The sequence below is a fragment of the Notechis scutatus genome, chromosome 2 (assembly GCF_049901735.1).
Source record: "Notechis scutatus isolate UNSWTSFEM ecotype Mainland chromosome 2, rNotScu1.2, whole genome shotgun sequence".
Lineage (NCBI taxonomy): Eukaryota > Metazoa > Chordata > Lepidosauria > Squamata > Elapidae > Notechis > Notechis scutatus.
In genome coordinates, this window is record NC_142010.1 from 211,098,802 (window position 1) to 211,119,269 (window position 20,468).

At 37.1% G+C, this 20,468-nt stretch overlaps 1 protein-coding gene across 1 annotated transcript in view; it reads right to left on the reverse strand.

The window, feature by feature from the left end:
* Positions 1-19,520, reverse strand: part of CHSY3 (chondroitin sulfate synthase 3) — a 60,203-nt gene extending 40,683 nt beyond the window's left edge. The window contains exons 1-2 of the mRNA XM_026671498.2: positions 18,601-19,520; positions 15,136-15,419 (exon numbers count right to left, since the gene is read on the reverse strand). Coding sequence (XP_026527283.2) covers positions 15,136-15,419; positions 18,601-19,390 — 1,074 coding nt within the window. The 5' untranslated portion in view covers positions 19,391-19,520. The remainder of the gene's footprint in view (positions 1-15,135; positions 15,420-18,600) is intronic.
* Positions 19,521-20,468: the final 948 nt, after the last annotated feature.

Consider the following 20,468-nt stretch of genomic DNA (forward strand, 5'->3'; position numbering starts at 1 on the left):
ACTGGTTGATGAATTATAAAATTACCAACTACTCACTCTTACTTACAAGTGAAATATCACATGATACATACAACACTCTAATCATTTTCCTAGATCCTTTTTCTCTTCTTTTGTATAAATATGTAATAGAATGAATCCTTACTTCAAAGACATGTTTTAATTTCTATAATGATGATATAACAATATAATTTTGCTATTTGCAAATCATGTTCTTGATTTTACATATTTACAACTATACAAATTTAACATGAAATGATAATTATGTGCTACTATGGTAATGAAGCATAATACAATATGGAAAATTAATACATTGCAATTCTATCTTGCAATTCGTATAATATTTATATTAGCTCTTTGTTTCAACATAACAGCAGACACAATATAATGTAAAAAATGAACTGCGTGTAAGAAAAATAAAGCAAAAGTACTTGCTACTTTATGTCTAGTCAAGAGTAATTTATCAGAAGTCTAGATGCAAGAAACAAATAACACATTAATTTAAAAACTAACTGAAATTTGGTTGGATATATTCAAGGAAATTCTGAGTGAAAATATTGTTTTAGTATTGTTTTTATTGCATAATCACAGGTCCCATGGTTGTTATTGGCTCCTTGAAACAGACTTAAAATGCAATTGTCTGGATTTATACATTATTTTCTTCCATACTGTGTCATGTTTATTATTGCAAATGTATATAGATATGAAAAACTGCCACAATATATTTATTCCCCAATAACTTTATTATATAATTGCATGTTTCCTGTTTATTTAAAATGCCTCAGATTTGTGTACAAGCTTTTCTCATGACTGAGAGGTTATTATAGGTTATATAATTTTGACACTGTAATAATAGTTATGAAAATACTAGCCCTAAAGAACACAGAGAAGAAGTCTAATCGCATAGATTTTGCACATGCTAACATCACTGTATCTGCCAAAATTCTGTGATTCTCCAATAAAAGTTTTATATCCCTATTACTTCTCTTGGGAAGACTTTAGAACAAGCTTCTAAAACGTAAATAGTAAATTAAGCAATCATATGATGAAGGCTTCCTACTGCGTTTTTTCCCCCTAGTTTCAGAAATAGCACTTCATGTGGTTATATGTGGCAATAACATAATGCAGATTGACTACAATAAAAAAACCTGTATGCCAAAGAATCTAAAGTAATTTAAACAATATTGCTATATCATTTTAATGATAATATTCTGCAGTCAAAAGTAGAAATATGATTAGCCCATTGAAGTTCAACAGGATTAAACTGTACTGTGGCTATGTGCTAAACTATAGTGTGGTAAGTAACAAGTTTAAACCTTTCTGGTATTATATCCAATTACTAAGGCATTAATAGTAACAAAATGTTGTTTAGCAGTGGAAAAAAATAACTTTGTATTCTGTGTTCCAATTAACTATGATTTTCAGAGCTGATTTTCATATTTACAGTAAAAACAAGTTACACACTTTCAGTTATAAATCCAAACAGTAATTTCCAAATTAAATGGAAAATGGAAGCATAACGTTCTTACCAGATTAGACTTTCTGATCAAGAGAAATGAAAAATAAAACATCAGTTTAAGGTAGACAAATTTAAGATTTTGGAATCCAAAACCATATGATTGATGTAGCTGAGCAAACTGTAGTGCAAACTGACATGAATTTGTGGTATACCAATTCACCACAGAATTGTTTGGCTGGCTAGGCAAGGGAGAAATATTGTCAGCATGCTGAAATTAGTATGTATGGTTCAAAATAATTTTTCATCCTCACAGTAGTAGTCCTCATTCTGCAACCTCAGGCTGGAGGTTGCACAGTACTGGAATTACCACAAAGTAAGATGAATGGAGCCAGAAATTCAAAATATACTATGTCCCATTTTCCCCCTAAAATAAGTTTACCTAGTAATCCACTGGGGATATATTCATGAGGAAAATAGTGTCATGATTTATTTATTTTTGCAAAATTGTATGAATCATTCACACTTACAAAATATAAAAATATATTATTTTAGCTTGTATTATTTTTAAAAACTAAGAAATGCTGGATCAATACAAGTAAATCGTAACAAAATAGATTATTTATTTGTCTGTTTGTTTAAATGTATCTGCTGCCCATCTCACTGTCCAACTATCTTTCTCCTTAGCATTGTCCCTAACTATGTATTACTTGTAAAGCAGAAACAATATAAATGAAATGAAGTTTACGTAAGCATGAAACAAAAATAGAGGAGATAATTTCCACTTTGCTCTTCTATGCAATAAAAATTAATATTTTCAAAATCTGAATGGAAATTGAATTAAAATCCTGTCAGATTTACCTATTTGCAACCATTATACGTTTATTAAAGAATGCTGGTTAAATATTAATTAACACACCAAAATTAAAAAAATTAAAATACAACAGTATTTCTCTCTGGTAAGTAATTATTTCTGTACCCCTGCTTGAATGTATTCATTTTCCCAATCTTTCACTTTATGAGAAATGCTTTCATAATTTGTGAGACAATTTGTGTGGTTATCTAGGGTTAGAACTCAACAGTTCTAGCAAAAAAACAAAATGTTCTAATGTCCAATTTACAAATCTCCTTTTTTTCTTTTGACAAAATAACAGTTTATCTCCCAAATACAATAAATACGGCATTTGAAATTTCATCTAGGGTTCTTTATTTCTGAAGAAATGGAGAAATAGTAAAATAGTTTGAAGTCCTTTTTAGAAGCCATTACCCATCTTGTTTTCCCTTTTTTCCTATTTTCATTTACACTGCCTCATTAAACACAAGATGCCAATCGCAATCTTAAATACACCTTTTTTTTTTTTTTTGGCAATCAGCTTGTCTTATTTCAAGATAAAATTGAAACAACATTGCATATAAGGAATTGAAAACTGACACCTTATTCACATCTCAAACCACAACATGGAATAAATCTTGTGAAGAAACCAAACTTTTCTTTAAAAATAAGCATAAAAGAAACCATTTAATAATACACTTCTGAATAGGAACTATGCAAACCACTGCAAATAATTCTAGGAAAAAAAGACTGCCGAACAAAGCTGAATACCATACATATAAATACCCTTGAAAACTTAAGAAAACATATATATATATATATATATATATATATATATATATATATATATATATATATATATATATATATATATATGTATGTATGTATGTATGTATGTATATGTATGTATGGTGTTCGGCTTGGTTGGTATTTTCCACGTCATTATAGTTGTGCTTTTAAAGTTGTGGCAATGTTTCAGCAGAATCTCATCTGCCATCATCAGGCTTCTGTATGGCAGATGAGATTCTGCTTTTACAGTGGTTTCAATTTAAATTGGGGCAACTACAATGCTGTGCCAGAATGTTTTCTTCATCCATACATGGTCTGTGTTTATTGGTCTCGGAACTTTGTTGTTCTGCTTGATTGGTGTCTCTAATATCTTTTCTGTTTTTGGCTCTTTTGTATATATATATATATATATATATATATATATATATATATATATATATATATATATATATATATATATATATATATATATATATATATATATATATATATATATAAAGCAACATACATACATACATATATATAAGTAAAATAAATAAATCATAATTTCCCCAGATATAAGAACATTTGCATTATTTGATTGCTACTGAGGCAGTTATTTTGCCTCCCTCCAATTATTTGAAGAAATGCAGGAAGTTAAAACCAAGACTTCTTGTGCTTCCTGTTTTTTAAAAATTTTACCTTAAACGGATATAAATTATTTCCCACCCTCTTGATTACCACATTAATAATTTCCTTAATACTCTACATATAACTACTACTACATAAGTTAATTTTTTCAACTCTAATTTGATGCAGTCATCACACTGTAAAAACAGAATGCAAAGACCATATGACTGTTGTTTAATTGCTAGATCACCCTGCCAGAAACAAAGAAACAGACCCATGAAATCAATGGGAACAAATTTAGTCAAGACTAACTTAATTTTCATTCATTTGTATTGGTCTGTTCTAGACATGATTAACCCAGGATCCAGATCACAGTAATTATACCGTAAGTATAATCCTACAGTAGTAGGATTCTGTTTATTAGGAATACAATAAATATCTATATGTACAAACACTTCTTTCCTCTAGATATCATACAAACAATGTTAAGTATTGTGGAGCTTCCATCTCATGGCAATGGCTTAGTTTCAAAAAACCTGAACAAGGTTATTAATGAACTGATACAGTACCAGACATATAAAGCTAGACAGAATCTTTGGAAAAGCATTGTTATCATTTTGTTCATGGAGAAAAATCAATAGAAAATATATTCTGCTTCTCCTTTTATCTTTAGTTTCCAGTATCAATTGACATTTAATCAATATAATTTAATTTAGGATAACATAATTTATCACACCAATAATAAATATATATTTATGTGTGTGTGTGTGTGTGAGAGAGAGAGAGAGAGAGAGAGTGGGTAGGTGTGTAGTAAGAATATTCTTTAACGGTGCTAATACACAAGCCATTAATAACTTAGAACACTCTTAACCAATACTGACTTTATATTAATATTCTTATATTTCCAGTTAATATTGGTCAGGCTGGTATCATGTTATTTCCATGTAAAGAAAATGCATTTTTAGTATCAAAGGATTTCTGGTTACCAGAGCAGAAAGTAGTAGAATTTCATGTCACTATTTACTACAAAGTGCTCTCTGGAGCAACAATGCTAAATGAATTAAAAAGAGGACTTAGAAGTAAAATCACTGCCCTCCTGTGGAGAAAACAACGTGAACAGATTTCAGCAATCACAATTGGAACTCCAGTTGAGATAGGCTGTCTGATGAACTCCCAATCATCCATCACAAAACTGAGTAATATCTAAATTACCCCAAAAGGGCTAAAAATCTAAAAATAAATGTAGGAGGGTAAAACTAATGTTTGTGTGTTCAATTCCAATCCATATTATACTATAAGAGAAAATAAGCACTAATGCTCAATGTAAATTAAGTCCTGTCTGTACGCGGGAAGAATCATTAGCTATGACTATGATTTTAACACAGCCTGGTTTGTAGAACACACTGAGTCACAAATTTATCTAATGTGTTGGACAAATTCACTGAGTAAGCTAGTGTGTGATGTAAACACCTCCATTACAGCTGCATCTGGACAATGCAATAAAAGTAAAATCAGTTACTTTTCATCTCCTATTGTAAAGCAAAAATAGTACAGATTTTCTTCCATTTCTAACAGTTTGTGTCACCTGAAATGAACAAATTTTTCATTTTAATTATAACTTATTTGAAGCGAATCCATTTCTTGCTCATGTGACCAAGAAATTGTGCATATTAATAACATTTAAAATTATTAGCCTCATTTTAACATTAAAAAGTGGCATAGTGGATAACTAAGAATAAACTTCCAGATTCTCGCAGCCATACTAGAGGCGAACATATGAGCAGAAGCAAGATTGGAATTAGTCCTATTAAATAAACACCACAATTTAATCCAATAGGCCAAGATATCCACTCTGAACAGAAAACTGTCAAATTCTGCTAATTTAAGATACTATGAATAAAGTCACTATTACTATGCATAAGGAATAAGCATAGGCAACATTTAGCTCTGTATTTGTTAGTTTATTGCTGTTTAAGTGGTTAATGTGCATAAAAATGGGTTCTTCTTCATTACCAATTACACTAGCTCATTGACTGAACAGATTCAGCAAATGAATATTGTTTGTCTATTAGTATATAATATTAAGCTATTACATTCAGTAACAAATTTATCATAACCTAAATGTTTCCTGGGGGATCAATATATTTGTCAATATTTAATACTAATTGAACATATATAGCTAAAAATCAATAGAGGAAAATCACACAAAACTTCATCAGAAAAATAATTACATACATTTTTTTTTTGCATTTTTCCCATTATTACTGCATTAGGATATACAGTAATGTCAAAATCGTGGTTTGTGTTGTGTGTTCCTTTATGGTTTGTCAAATAGGAGCTGATTTCTAGTGACTCTATGGGTAAAGACACTCCAAGCTCCATCTCTCACCATATAATGTAATTCTTGCTGGTGCCTTAAGTTCTGTCATAGCTGTATTAACCATGGAGTCCACTTGAGTTGGACCACCAATAAATTTAAATAAATAAATAAAAATTTGCTGTCTTAGGGAACAGAGCAAAAGGAAAACATGATTTATTCTTGTAATAGTGTGCTAGTTTTGCATTATAACGAAAAGAGCTGTCAATTTTATTATAATAATGAAAATTTCAGGAACTAATTTATTATATTGTATTTCTTGGAAAGAATAAAGACACAGAAAAATAACTTGTATCTAGAAAAGATGTTCTGGGTATCTCACAAATGCTTCTCAAAAAGGAAGTTATTTTAATGAATATTAAATAATATTAAATATAATAAACAAAACAGAATTATCAACAAATACTTAGCCAGAAATGAAGCATATAAAAGGCTTTCCAGAGATCATTTACTAGTTTTAGAAAGCATTATCCAAGCTGGTTTAAAACGGATCTTTTGTCCCATTTCCATAGATGATGACTATGAAATCGCACATCCCTTTTCTCTGCAAATAACAAAGTCAATCAGAAGGATTGGCTACATGCAAATAATCAATATATCCTAAGGTCACAAGGTATGCCCAGGAAACCTACAAATATTTCCGATCCAGGATACATAACATAATTAGTCAGTCAATATTTCTTTTTATTAGCTATCCAATTCTAGTCAGTGATTCTAATAAAGATTGCTGTCCCTGATACCCATCCCTACTGCACGTATTGTCTCTCAAAACTTAAATCTCTGCTGTTTGGATGAGATTTGCATCTATATCAGGGGTGTCAAACTCACATTGTCATGGCGGCATCACATGACGTATCAGGACTTTTTTCCCCTTCACTAAACAGGGCAGGGCGGGACCAGCATGTGACGCATCTGGCCCATGGCCACGAGTTTGACACCCCTGATCTATATTGATGGATTATATTGGTTTTAGATGTCAGCATTAGATTCTATAAGAATTCAGAAGATTTAGTCTACCAGTGTATCAGGCTTCTTCCTTTATCTGGTTTGAACTCAGCTGAAGCTACCCAGTCATGCAACATAGCACACCAAACAGAAGCCACTAAAAACATATGACTGCCCTCCACCAAAATAAGAATGCAGTCCTTTTTAATAACCACTGATACCTATTTCTTCCATCTTTTCCACTGCTATGTTTCACAGTAATTCAGTATCCCAGCTCCCAAAGTATTTACCCACATAGATAAATGGAGCAATGCCATAGCTATTTAGGTCTGCAGATAGGGAGAAAAGCAACTATATATAGTCATTGCAGCCACCATATGTAGTCATATAGCGATATAATTTTATTGAACAATTTTTTACAAGGTTAAAAAGGTAAACACAAAGCAACATAAAGGTTAGAATAGAGGGGGGGGAATTAAAGTGTCAAAGCAACTAAGAATGAAAAGGAAAAAAAACAGAGTTAAAAAAGAATCTTCCTATCTTTACAGGATTGATAGACTTTATTTGTTTTATTTTTTTGTTTGTCAGATTTGTTTGCTGCCCATCTTACCTAGAGATTTATTACTAGAATCCTGACAGCCAGTAAATGTGCCTCACTAACCCAATGGGCCCCCAGCTCCCCAACCCTTACAGTCACTCTGTTTGCAGATTCTCCTTCAGCAAGCTTTAGGGATTCCAAATAAGAAAAAAAATACTTAGCAGAAGCCTCTCATATCTAAGCTTTCAAAATATTCATATATTCTTCTAACAGAATTCCAAAAAAGCCATTTGGGAAAACTGCTTTTATGCTTAATGTATGATGTATGATGGAGAGGGGTTGTGTAGCTGTCTTGTTTTCAACAATTCTGCCTAAATATCCCGCTTGCCAAAGATATGCCCAAAATTATTTGTGCCTTTTTTTCCCCTTCCATTTCCCCCCCTCCTGGGACTGTTGAGATTCAAGGGAGCTTCCTCTTTTGCTGTTGTTATTCTCCTTCATGGAGAGAATTGTTTTTCTTGCAAGGTTGTAAACATTCTTGAAAGTGTGAAAATATCTTATTCTCGTGGCCCTTTTGTAGAAGAGTTGATGTACAGTTGATGTGGTGAGAAAGGTGAAAGCTCTGCCAGTTTGTGTTCTACCTTCTATAACTGCCGAGAAAAGCACTAGAAGCAAGATATTGAAAGAAATCAATGGAGCAGATGCCATGCAGTGAGAAGCAGGGAAGGAGTTACTGGAAGAGATAACAACAACAGAAATCAGAGTCACAGTGAATGAAAGTTGAGTGTTACTCCAGAACTATTCTGACCCACCCAAGGTTGACTCCACCATCCATCCTTCCAAGGTTGGTAAAATGAGGAGCCAAATTGTTGGTGGTAACATAGTGACTCTGTAAACCATTTAGAGAGGACTGTAAAGCACTATGAAGCAGTATATAAGCCTAAGTGCTATTACTGTTGCTATTCTTGGGCCTACATTGTGAAAAATAAAAGCATGACAATTATATACATGAATATAAATTGACATATTCTGTGGGACATTCTTCCACAAGAATACATACAAGACCTCAGGGTTGTTAGATTGAGGAGGAGGAGGACACTTTTATCACCCAACACTTCCAAGCCATCCTATCTTCCCACACCATCCTGCTACTCTGGATCTAAACAAATTGCTCTAACTTTGTTGCTATCCTAGGAAAAAATAATAATCAGGTCCTTTTATGGGTAACAAGGAGGAAATTCCAGAGTTCTACATGTTTCCAAGACTCTGGAACTTTTTCTGTCATTCCAGAAAAAGATGATGGCAAACCACTTTCATATTTAACCACTTTCATATTTTTGCTGAGAAAATTATATGATTGTTTCCATGATGGGTCAATGAGAAAGTAAGAGATGGAAAGCGAAGAACTTTCTTTACCAGTTACTCTCTTCCCCTCCCCACTTGCCATTAGAATTGAAAAATACACAACCAAACAACCAAAAGCTTTATTCCCCTTTCCCCAGATTTGTGGGAATTATCTGCTTTTGATTTCTTTCTTCAATCTGTGTTTTGCTACCTAGCCCTAACCCTCAGGGTTCATCTGATTCATCCTTATAGTGCTCTTATAGTAACCTTCTCAAGTAGAAATAAAAGTGTTAATTTAAAACAAAAAAGTGTACCAGATAGGAAGTTGTTCTTATCTTAGAAAGCTTAGAATTAAGACACCTTCTCCAAAAGAATGAACCTAGAATTTACAGAAACAAAATTTATTCGTTTCCTCATTATAGCCAGGAAATGGAGAGGAGTGCAGGCAGGGAGTATATTCCCACTCTACTCTTCTCTTGATCAGACCTCATTTGAAATATTGCATTTAGTTCTGCAGTTTGAAAAAGACATTGGTAAACTGGAACAAGTCCAGAGAAGGGTACCAAAATGGTGAACCAACTGGTAAGTAAGTCCTATAAGGGATAATTACAATGAATATGAATATGAATATAAATAGAATAGAATAGAATGGAATGGAATGGAATGGAATAGAATAGAACAGAACTTTAAATGTACACTAATTAGCATACATTAAAATGAAATTTTGTTCTGCTCTCAAAGGATACCCATTATGCATATACCCACATACACATATATAGATGACACAGAGAAACATCACAATCTAGTTCAAATGTATACATATGCATGGCAAAAAAAAAAAAAGAATCCTGCAAATTTACAAGACGGATGACATAGGAAAACAAAGCTGTTACAGAATCTCATAGTCCTGCTATAAATGTGGAACTTAAGAAGCATGAACGTGGGAAAGTTCAGCACAGGAAAAGATGAAATAAATCACCTACATGTTGTCATTGACATAGATCCACTATTGAGATCAAAATTTCTGTTGCTAAGCGAGGTGATTGTTAAGTGAGTTCCACCCAAATTTTATGACCTTGTCTGTCTCAGTTGTTAAGCAAATCATTACAGTTATTAAGTTAATCACATGGTCATTAGGCAAATCTGGCTTCTCCCACTGACTTTGTTTTTCAGAAGCCTGCTGAGAAGGTTGCAAATGACGATCACATGATCTTGAGATGCTGTAGCCTTTGTACATATATGCTGGTTGCCAAGTGACTGAGTTTTGATCACATGACCATGGAGATGCTGCAACAGCCATAAGTGCAAATTGTAAGTCACTTTTTCCAGTGCTGTTGTAACTTTGAACTGTCAACAGAGTAGGGATACACTCTACAAACAAATGTTTGTAAGTAAAGTACTACCTGTACACTTAATGTCAATGAATTGAAATGGAGTATACTGAAATTGCATACAATATGGATATGCATAAAGATATTCTCTACTTATAATAATCCCTAGTACTACAGGATGGAATTATGTCAAAACTAAAGTCTTTATGAATTTGGAAGGCTATAGGAACTGATGGATTATCTGCAGAAATATGATGTGCAATGAAAAAAGAATACTCAAACTCTACCAGCAAATATGAAAAACAATACAATGCCAATTTGGTCAACAGATTGGAAGAGGCCGGTCTACATACCAGCAGCAAAGAGACTTTAACATGAGGATATTGTGCTATTTACCACACCATATCCTAATTTCATGTGCTGACAAAATAATCCTTTCAATCATCCAAAACAGATTAGAGCCCTACATGTAAATCTCAAACTGGTTTTAGAAAAGTTAAAACAGAAACAAGAGAGATTATTGCAGATGCACCATAGGTAATCAAGAAAGCCACAGAGATCAGTGTGTGCTTCCTTGACTAAAGGCCTTTTGTTATGTTAACCACGTTAAGCATGGAATGTCCATGGGAAAAGGAGAATCTGAAACATCTCACTGCTGTAATGTGAAACCTATATCCAGAAAGCAACAGTCTAAAAAAAATCAGTCAAACAGACTGGCTCCAAGCAACAAAGGAGTGAGACAAGACTGTATGTATACTGTTTCCTTATTTACTCAACTGATATGGTGATTATATATTAATTAGACTGGACTGTATAAAGATGAGTATAATTTTAAAATTGGGGGGGGGCATCAATAACCTGCCCTGCCCTGATGACATTATTCTGATAATTTATTGAAAATTTACTGGAGATTCTAATAATGAAAATGAAGGGACACGATGAAAAAAAAATGGGATTATACTGTAATTATATATAAGGAAGAGCAAACTAATGCCAACAGGCACAGCAGCAATATAATGAAATGGCAGAAAGCTTGTGTCTTTTATGATAAAAGTATCAACAGTAAAGAAACCAGAAGTTAATCAATATGGCTCAGACTACCACTTGGACATGTAACAATGAAGGACAAGAGAAAGATATTCAAATGCTTGACACCTCTATATCTATTTTTAAAAAATCAGAATTGTACAGACAATGGTTTTCTTTGGGACATTGTAGGGAAACAAAAATTGGACTCTGAAGGAGGATAGAAAGAATACTGATACTTCTGAACTTTGGGGCTGGAGAAGTCTCTTGAGAATATAATGGCTAGCAAAAAAAACAAAAATAAATAGTTCATTGAACTAAACAACCCTTAGTTGTTAAGACACTCAAATTACCTTGAACACAATATATCAAGACACACATCCCCTGAAAAGTCCAGTGTGTTTGGAAAGGTGGAAGGAAAGGGAAGATGCAACTAGCTGTAAGGTGGTTAATAATTACCATGACCATGAGTGAAATATGGGAGATCTGAAGGGCAAAGTTGGTTATAGATCATCCTGGAGAAGAGGGTGTCTGGGTTAACACTGACCAGATGGTACTTAATTAATCAACAGGTATACTGTATGTCAAAAATGAATAAAACTGCTTTCCCTCTGAATCAGATGACAGATAATGTTGTACCAATCAACTTTTACCCAGGCCTCTGAATTTGCTGAGACAGGAAGGGGAAATTTGCTCCAACTTTTCAGAAATTTAAGGGTTTAGCAGGATTACAGAGGTCATATATTTGTTCCTCGTTATATTTTAATATTCTGTGTTTTAACAACATAATGGAATTTGGATGATTGTAGCAGATATTTTATGTTGCACACTTTACTTTTTAAATGTTTTTCAAAAGAAAATGGAAGCGTGCTATGTTATCAGCAAATCCAATTACTTTTCTCTGTCTTGCCTTTCATAGCATATAGCCTCATTCATTAGCCTATTTAAATTGATTTTTTTCTGTTTAATGAGCTAGTGACACAAGGGCAAGGATATTTTAATGCTAAATTAGTACCACAATAAGTTAGAACATAAGTACAATAATAATTATACACCTTTATGTCTTCAATTTACAGCGTAAATCTAGGCAAATCAGGTAATCTCAATGCTATCTGATCAACGTGGTGATCTCAAATATATTTCAATTAAATGTTGAAGTTTGGAAGAAGAGTTTTAATTTTGTAGTTCCAGGCATGCGAAGCAACATTATTGCATTTTGAGGATTCTGACTAGGAAGTTGTCACCACAAAAAATGGCCACCTTGTGAGAGAAATCAAGAGATGAGTTTGGGATGATGCATCGAAACAGTTGCTCACCATACACAACGGAAGAATGGAAGATAACCTTCAAATGGCATTCCCTAAAATCATAAGTCAATATCTAAACAATACTGGGATTACTATAAATCTTACAGAGAATGAACCACTGTATCCTATTAATGCATTGCATGTTTCAATAGTGAAAATATAAATTATTTCTGCCAACTAAACTAATTCCATAATATATAATATGTAAACTATTTACCTACTCAGCATTTATGATCTATTTAAATAGTCTTTTAATGTCATAATTAAGAATCACTTTAAGCACATCCAGTAAAATGATTTCACTTTATATAAGAAACACCATACCATATCCCATGTACTCCTTGACATTCCTTCCATTTCAAAAATGTTTTTCCATGAACCAAAATTAAAATCAATAGATGGGAAAGGAGAACATGTCCCACTGCAGAGCAGAAGAATGAGAAAGCCCACATATGGTAATATTCAGCAGTGAATGAAATAGAGTGCTATAACTTCCAGGAATCCATGACTACTTGGTTGTATGCATGTCTTTACTGGATATTCAAGGTAAGATCTATTTTGATATGTGTATTAGATACCGTGTTTCTCCAACAATACGGCCTCCACCAATAGGAAGGTCCATCATGATTTCTAGGCATGAGGTGAAATTAAGCCCCGCCCCCAAAATTTAGGCCTATTTAAACCATGCGTTTCCCTGCCATTTCTCACATCTTCACGAGGTGAAGAGAAATGGGGGGGAAGGGCAGGGGGGTGGGGAGAAAACTTGCCTTTAGGAGTGCCCTGCAGGTAGCCTAGGCTAGAATGTCCCGATAGCCGCTAGAAGCTCCCCAAAGGCAGAGTCCCCAACTGCTTCAGGGCAAGGCGTGGCTGCCCGTGTCCCCTCGCCTTTAGGCAGTCTCTTTCGGGCGATGGAAGCTCCCCAAGTGCAGTCACCAGCCACTTCGATCGGCCGGGAGAAGCGGCCTTGGGGCGAGCACACACACATACTCCCCTCACTGCGAGGCCGCTTCTATCAGCCGATCAAAGTGGCTGGTGACTGCCCTTGGGGAGCTTCCATCGCCTGAAAGAGACTGCCTAAAGGCGAGGGGACATGGGCAGCCACGCCACGCCCAAAGTGGCTGGGGACTCTGCCTTTGGGGAGCTTTCATTGGCCGATAGAAGTGGCTTCACAGTGAAGGAAGTGTGTGTATGCGCTCACCCCGAGGCCGCTTCTACCGGCCGATCGAAGTGGCTGGTGACTGCACTTGGGGAGCTTCCATCGCCCGAAAGAGACTGCCTAAAGGTGAGGGGACATGGGCAGCCACGCCACGCCCTGAAGCAGCTGTGGACTCTGCCTTTGGGCCGCTGATAGAAGCGGCCTCGCGGCGAGGTATGTGAGTATGGGCCGCTCTAGGTGGGGGAGGAAATTAAGTCACCCCCGAAAAGACGGCCTAGCCATTTTTTCGGGGGTCAAAAAAAAATAAGGCCCGGCCTTATTTTGTGAGAAACAGTAGAAAAGAACCTATTATGATTTCTGCTACATGTCAATGTCTTAATGTTAAGCCCCAAATATTTGAGGTTAATGTTACAGGTAAGTACAGTAGATATTATTTCACCCCGTCTTTCTACCTGTAAGAAACTCATGAGGAGTACCAATTTAAAATAAAGAATTACAAGCCACTAGAATCATACCACCACAAAAATCTAGCAGGAGTGGACATTTTTAACTTCTTTCTTAAAAGCAGTAAGGTTAGAGTTAACTCATAAAGTGATGTATGTCCAGGCATATGTAAAACATTCTGAACTTTGAAATATGCTTTGACCATATAAAAATATTCTATGTTCCTACATTCCTGAAAGTGTTACTTTAGTATTACAGCTACATTTTGAGATCAAAATTGCTGTCTCAAGATTAGTCTGGGAGAGACTGAGAAATCATTCCAAACCAAATCCAGCTCAAACTGTGGCAAACTGGATTGCAAGAAAACTGCTTTTCATAGGACAGAAAGGCCCAAATTTTGCTCTTTTCTGTTGCAACAGCAAACTGCATTCTGAGAAGTGATGCCAAACTTTTTCCATTAAGTCAGACAGCTCTATGCTAAACCAGAAATAAATCCCAGACAGGTATTGCTACAATCTAAATAAATATATGGATTATTACATTATTTATATATGCACTTTCAAGTTAATGCCAAAACCATGAAATAACAAAATAATATACAAGAATGCATCCTATCATGGTGGTGTTTAGAATTATGATGAATATGCACTAAATTTCATTTATACAACCCATTTCTCCAATTAACTGAGTTCTAGCCCAATAGTACATACAGTAACTGAAGATGGTATGATACTTTGGCATACATTGAACTCAGTGTAAGCTGATTTGTAGCATGCCATCAACAAAACAAAATACATTAAGTTCTGTTATGAATGCAAAATAGCACAGCCCATTGAGTAAATCATACAACATCTTAAAATATGTTGTTTAGGTCTGCAACACCTCACATGCTGTATATTTTTGTGGACAGATACATGTGGTCAGAGTATGTAGTCAAAATGTGTACTCATATAATGTAAAAATGCCATCATCACCATTCCTTACCTCATATGACCAGACACACTGAGTACCACCAAATCGCCGAACACATCTGCCCACTTCCACGTCCTCATGAGTCGTGTACATCTCTTGAAGACATTCACCTATATGTGGCACCATCCTTCTGAGAACCTCACGACTGAAGATCATCCCAGGCCCGCCCATGCAGAAGTTCTCTCCTGGTTCAAGACCCAATTTTCCAAGTTCTTCTGTATTTCCTAGTCCTGTCTGTCCCAAATAGAGAGGTTTGCTGCTATTCAGTGATCGAAGGAACTCCTCCAATTTTTCACCTAAACGGAAAAAAATATCAAAAGATATTATTTACAGGACAAATATATCTTTTACATAGAGAATAATATATTTGCCTTTTACAGTGCTCTTTGTATAATGGGCCTTACTCCCAGGCAATGGGAATTACATTATTGTGTATTGAAAATCAATTTTGTTAGCAGTATCACAGTCTGCTAAGGCCAACAGTACACAAACCCTTCTTTCATAAGCATGTTTCATAAACGTGTCTTAAAACCATCTTCAATAATAATCTATTTACTCTTTGCATGTATTTCTCTCTTTTCATATAAACACATTTACATAAATTCATAATTTAGCACATATTTTTATTTGGATAAATTCAGAAGCGGAATGGTTTGGTTTGTCCCCTCTTAAGCAAGTTTCAAAAAACCAATTTTTCACTGATTAGTATGGAAAACCCATATTTTGCTGTAGGCAGACACAGTACATGATATTCTTGAGAGGAATCCTGCCTAATTCCAGAGAAATGCATACAAGTGTTTTGAAGCTCAATTCCTTTAAATTCTTACTAAATTTAAAAATACAACTTTAAAATACAAAGGAAAAGAAAAATGCTTGTAATGGTTTGTCTTTGAAAAGAACTATATATTTGCAGGCAAAAGATAACTTAATGCTTCATATTATTCCTCTAAAGTACTATGATTGGAGATACTAGAACAAAGCTTTGTTTATGTTTAGAAAGGAGGCATATCAATCACTAAGCTCTACTCCCCTTCTATCCTGTTATTTTAGGGAGAAATCACAACATATAGTAGCAAATGGATGGTCTTTTATAGTTCTGCAATACAAACTCCACTAACCTACATAGAATTTAGGATCCTAATCAAATTTTTATCATTCCGCAGGGTTCCCTCTTCAGTTCAGTGATCTAGCTATGCTCTGTTCAAAACATAAAGAGTGTACTGTATTACTTTGCAAAAAAATGATTTACATTCAACTATTTTAGTGGATGTCAGGCAAGTATCCAGAAGAGCTGGGATGTATTTATACAATAGACGCAGTAAAGGCTGTTTGATTAATTACTAGAAAGAATGATTTAGTTGTCTAGTTATCAAATTTACATTCTTGTCCAAAGTATACTTTTCTAAGAATTATAGAATCCTATATATTTATTCCAGGTAAGTAAATATAAAATTGTATGGGTAGTCTTCAACTTAAGACCATAACTGAGCCCAAAATTTCTGTTCGGTGAGATATTTGTTAAGTGAGTTTTGATATTTGTTAAGTGAGTTTTTATGACCTTTCTTGCCACAGTTGTTAAGTGAATCACTGCAGTTGATAAGTTAGTCACCTGGTTAAGTGAATCTGGCCTCCCCATTGACTTTACTTGTCAGAAAGTCGCAAAAGAGGATCGCATGACCCCAGGACACTGCAACCATCGTAAATATGAACCGGTTGCCAAGCATCTGAATTTGGATCACATGATCATGGGATGCTGCAACGGTTGTAACTGTGAAAAATTAGTTGTCACCTTTTCCAGAGCGGTTGTAACTTTGAACGGTCACTAAATGAACTGAAGTAGGTCGAGGACTATCTGTATTACAAGGCACAGTTTCAATGAGACATACTTGGTTAAAAAGCTAAATTAGTTGGAATTGGAATTTACAAAACAACCTTATGGTTAACAAGCTAAATTAGTTGGAATTGGAATTTACAAAACAACCTTATGACCTTTGATAAATATTACTGATACACCTTTAAAATTCTGGGGACCTGACAATTGAGTTTACCCTGCAATTTAAAGACTATGCCAGAGCTGGTATTAAAACCTTTGAAATAAAGAGAAAATAAAACTCACATCTGGCAATTTGCTATTTCAGAAACTATAAACCAGACTTGTACAACTTAATCCAGCTGCCTCCAGATGTGTACAATGCAATTCCCATCAATGGAGGTAATGGAAACAGTCGTTGAAAACATTTAAGAACACCACCACCTTGAAAAGGTCTTCCATAAACTTTTCTTTCTAATTCCACTTAAGTTTATTTATGTTGCATTCTAGTTATGGACAGAGAGAGTTAGCTAACTATTTATTACTTTATAATTTATTACTTTTATAAAGCAGTATAAAAGAATATTAAATAAAGTTGGAAAAAAACTTCGTAAATTACTTTGTACATCCTATTAATAGACTGTTTACATGTGGTATATTACACAAACACTAATCTAGTTTATTTTGTGGCACTTCTAACTTTCCAAATCTAATTAAAGAATTATATCATTTATAATTATATATTCTGTCCTATGCTTTATTCACAGTTATCAATATCAATTAGAGAGGTCTTATATTCAATGTCTCACCTTGTCTATTCCCTGTCACTCTCTCCACCCCACAACTTTCTCTGGGCCCTTCAACTTAGCACCCCCACTTACTTTGTAAAGCTTTCTGAAAATATAATTTAAATTAAAAGCACTGCTAGATTTTGTTTCTCCCTTTTCATTGATTTGAAGGTACACAGTGAAATTCTACAATATCAACAATGTGCTAAAAAGTTTGCAGGTGGGAATAACTTCAAACTACTACTAGATGGAACCAACAGTAGCAGGCTGTGTCTAAATATAATCCTTCTTTAAAAAAATACCCTAACTGTTACCAATGGTACATTATGGTCCCTTAGACCCAGATTTTGCAATAACTTGAAATCTATGAATATGTTTGCATGGCTATTGCCATTCTTCCATTAGATGATTCTGAACAAGGTTTGTATTCACCCAACCTCCAAGAGTTGAACTCAAATCACAGCAGTCTTTTTGTAAAGGTGTACTTTTCGCAGCTTGTTTATAAGTCAGTTTTGACAAGCAGATAACAAGGGACTAGTGAATCCAAATAAGAGGGTTTCTTTACTTGCTCAGCTTTAGCAAATATTTAGCAGGTTCATGCAGAATTTCAGCAGGATTTGATCCCTCATAATTTCAAATATTTAGCAAGTACATGGACATTACGGAATATGTGGACAGATGCTGCAGAGTTTTTGGATCTGCAAAAGGCAGGTTTTAAAGCTTTCAAGAAGTCCTGCCCTTTATCTATACCAACGGCAAGCCTCCTGGTGCTAGTTACACTTTTCGGATCACACCACTGGTGCCCTCTGCACATGGTCAATCCCTCTCATCTCTCTTTCGCCCAAGACAAAGGCACACTAACACACCTCTGGTTCTCACCTTTGATGTAGACATCGTCGTCCGCCCGCATGAACCACTCATAGGTGTCCAGGTAGTGGTCGTACATATACTTGAGCATCATGAAGGATTTCTTCTGCGGCGGATACGAATCGTCCACGCCGGGTAAAGCCACGACCGGCAGGGGCTGCTCCCCTTTTAGGCCGGGAGGAGGGACCGATCCTTCGCTACAGAAGAACTCCACCCGGCCGGAGATGGAGCGCGCCCAGGTCCGCTGCGCTGCGAGCGCTCGGCTGCCCAGGTACTTCTGGGCGGTCATCACCCCGACGTAAAGGAAGTGCCGGGTTTTGGTACAGCCCGGGGTGCCCGCGTAGTCCCCGCTGCCGTTGTGGCTGCTGCCGTGGCGGCCAGCGCCGCCTTCTTCCTCCTCGTCCTCTTCCTGAGGATCTCTTCCAGCAGCTGCAACCGGGAGACTCGGCACCGGCCCATCTGCGACGGGCGGCGGCGGGGGTGGCCGGGGCTCCCGCTCCTTTTCCCACCGCCTGTGCCTACCGCCAGTGCCCCCCAAGCCGGCAGCCGTCACGGCCGGCTCCTCGGGTCGCAGCTGCCTCTTTCCTCCGGGCAGACCAGCCACGCGGCCATAGAAAGCACAGAGGTTATTGCTGCCGCCGCCGCCGCCGCCGCCTCCACTCAGGGAGCCGCCGTGGCTGCCGCGCCTTTTCCTCTCGCTCAGCTCGACCACTTTGGGGGCGATGAGCCAGGAGGCGACAGTGAACCCCAAGACCAGCCCCAGGACGACACTCAGCCAGGGGCGCCGGGACCGCGCGGCCATGCTGGGAGCCACAGGATGGGGCGGCGGCGAGAGACCGAGAGCGAGCGAGCGAGGGTTCCGTCCCGCGAGGAGACGCCCACCGAGCTGCGGGTCCCGCCGCCGCCACCGCCGCCGCCTTCTTTCCCTCCGCCTCTTTCTCGTCACGCTTCCCAGAGCCCGAGACCGCCTTTGCGAGTCCCCGAGGCGTGGTCGCTTCCCACCGCAGCACAGCCGCCGCCGCCCCCGGCGGCAGAAGCTCCGGGCTGTTGCTCCGAGTGGAAGTTCTCTCCGCGGGCAGCGGGATTAGCGAAACAGCTGCCCCCGCCCCTCCCCGGCGTCCAAGAAAGGCGCTTGCCCGGTCGCCCTCGGATTCCGCGGGCAGCCACCTTCCAGCCTTCGCGCCCCTCCCACCCCCTCTGCCTCCTCCACACAAGAGCGGCGGAGCGAACGAGCGGTTGTGGCCGCCGTTGGTCTTAAACGAGGCTCCGCTCGCTGGTCATCCCGCTCCTTCAGAGCCGCCGAGCGCGGCTTCCTGGCGCCGCGCTCCGGAGAGAGCTGCACTAACAGCACCGTTGATGCAACGGTGGCAAATAGCCGACCTGCCTGAAGGAAGGAAGATTCCCCACCCCCGGCCCTCGTTCTTCCCAGGAACTCCCCATAGTTTCTGCGAGTTTCGTGGCCGGTTATCCCTCACGACCTGGTCTCACACTTTTCCCCTCACTTTGTCTGTGGAGATTTCTCCGTCATCCAGGTCATGGTTGTCCCAAAGGTGCTTTTTCAGGAGACAACTGCAATTCCTTGTTTTTTTTCTTGGAAGGCATTTCGCTTCTCATCCCAGAAGCTTCTTCAGCTCTGACTGGATGGATGGTGACTGGATTTTCCAATCCTCCCATTCCCCACCATTCAGTCAGAGCTGAAGAAGCTTCTGGAATGAAAAGGGAAATGTCTTCAAAGAAGAAACAAGGAAACCCAGTTGTCTCCTGGAAAAAAAAGCACCTTTGGGTTTCCCTTCACTTGGTATCTGCATCCAGTTCTGGTCACCACCAGATATATAAAAGATATTGAAGAGAGTGCAGAGAAGAGCAACAAAAATGATTAT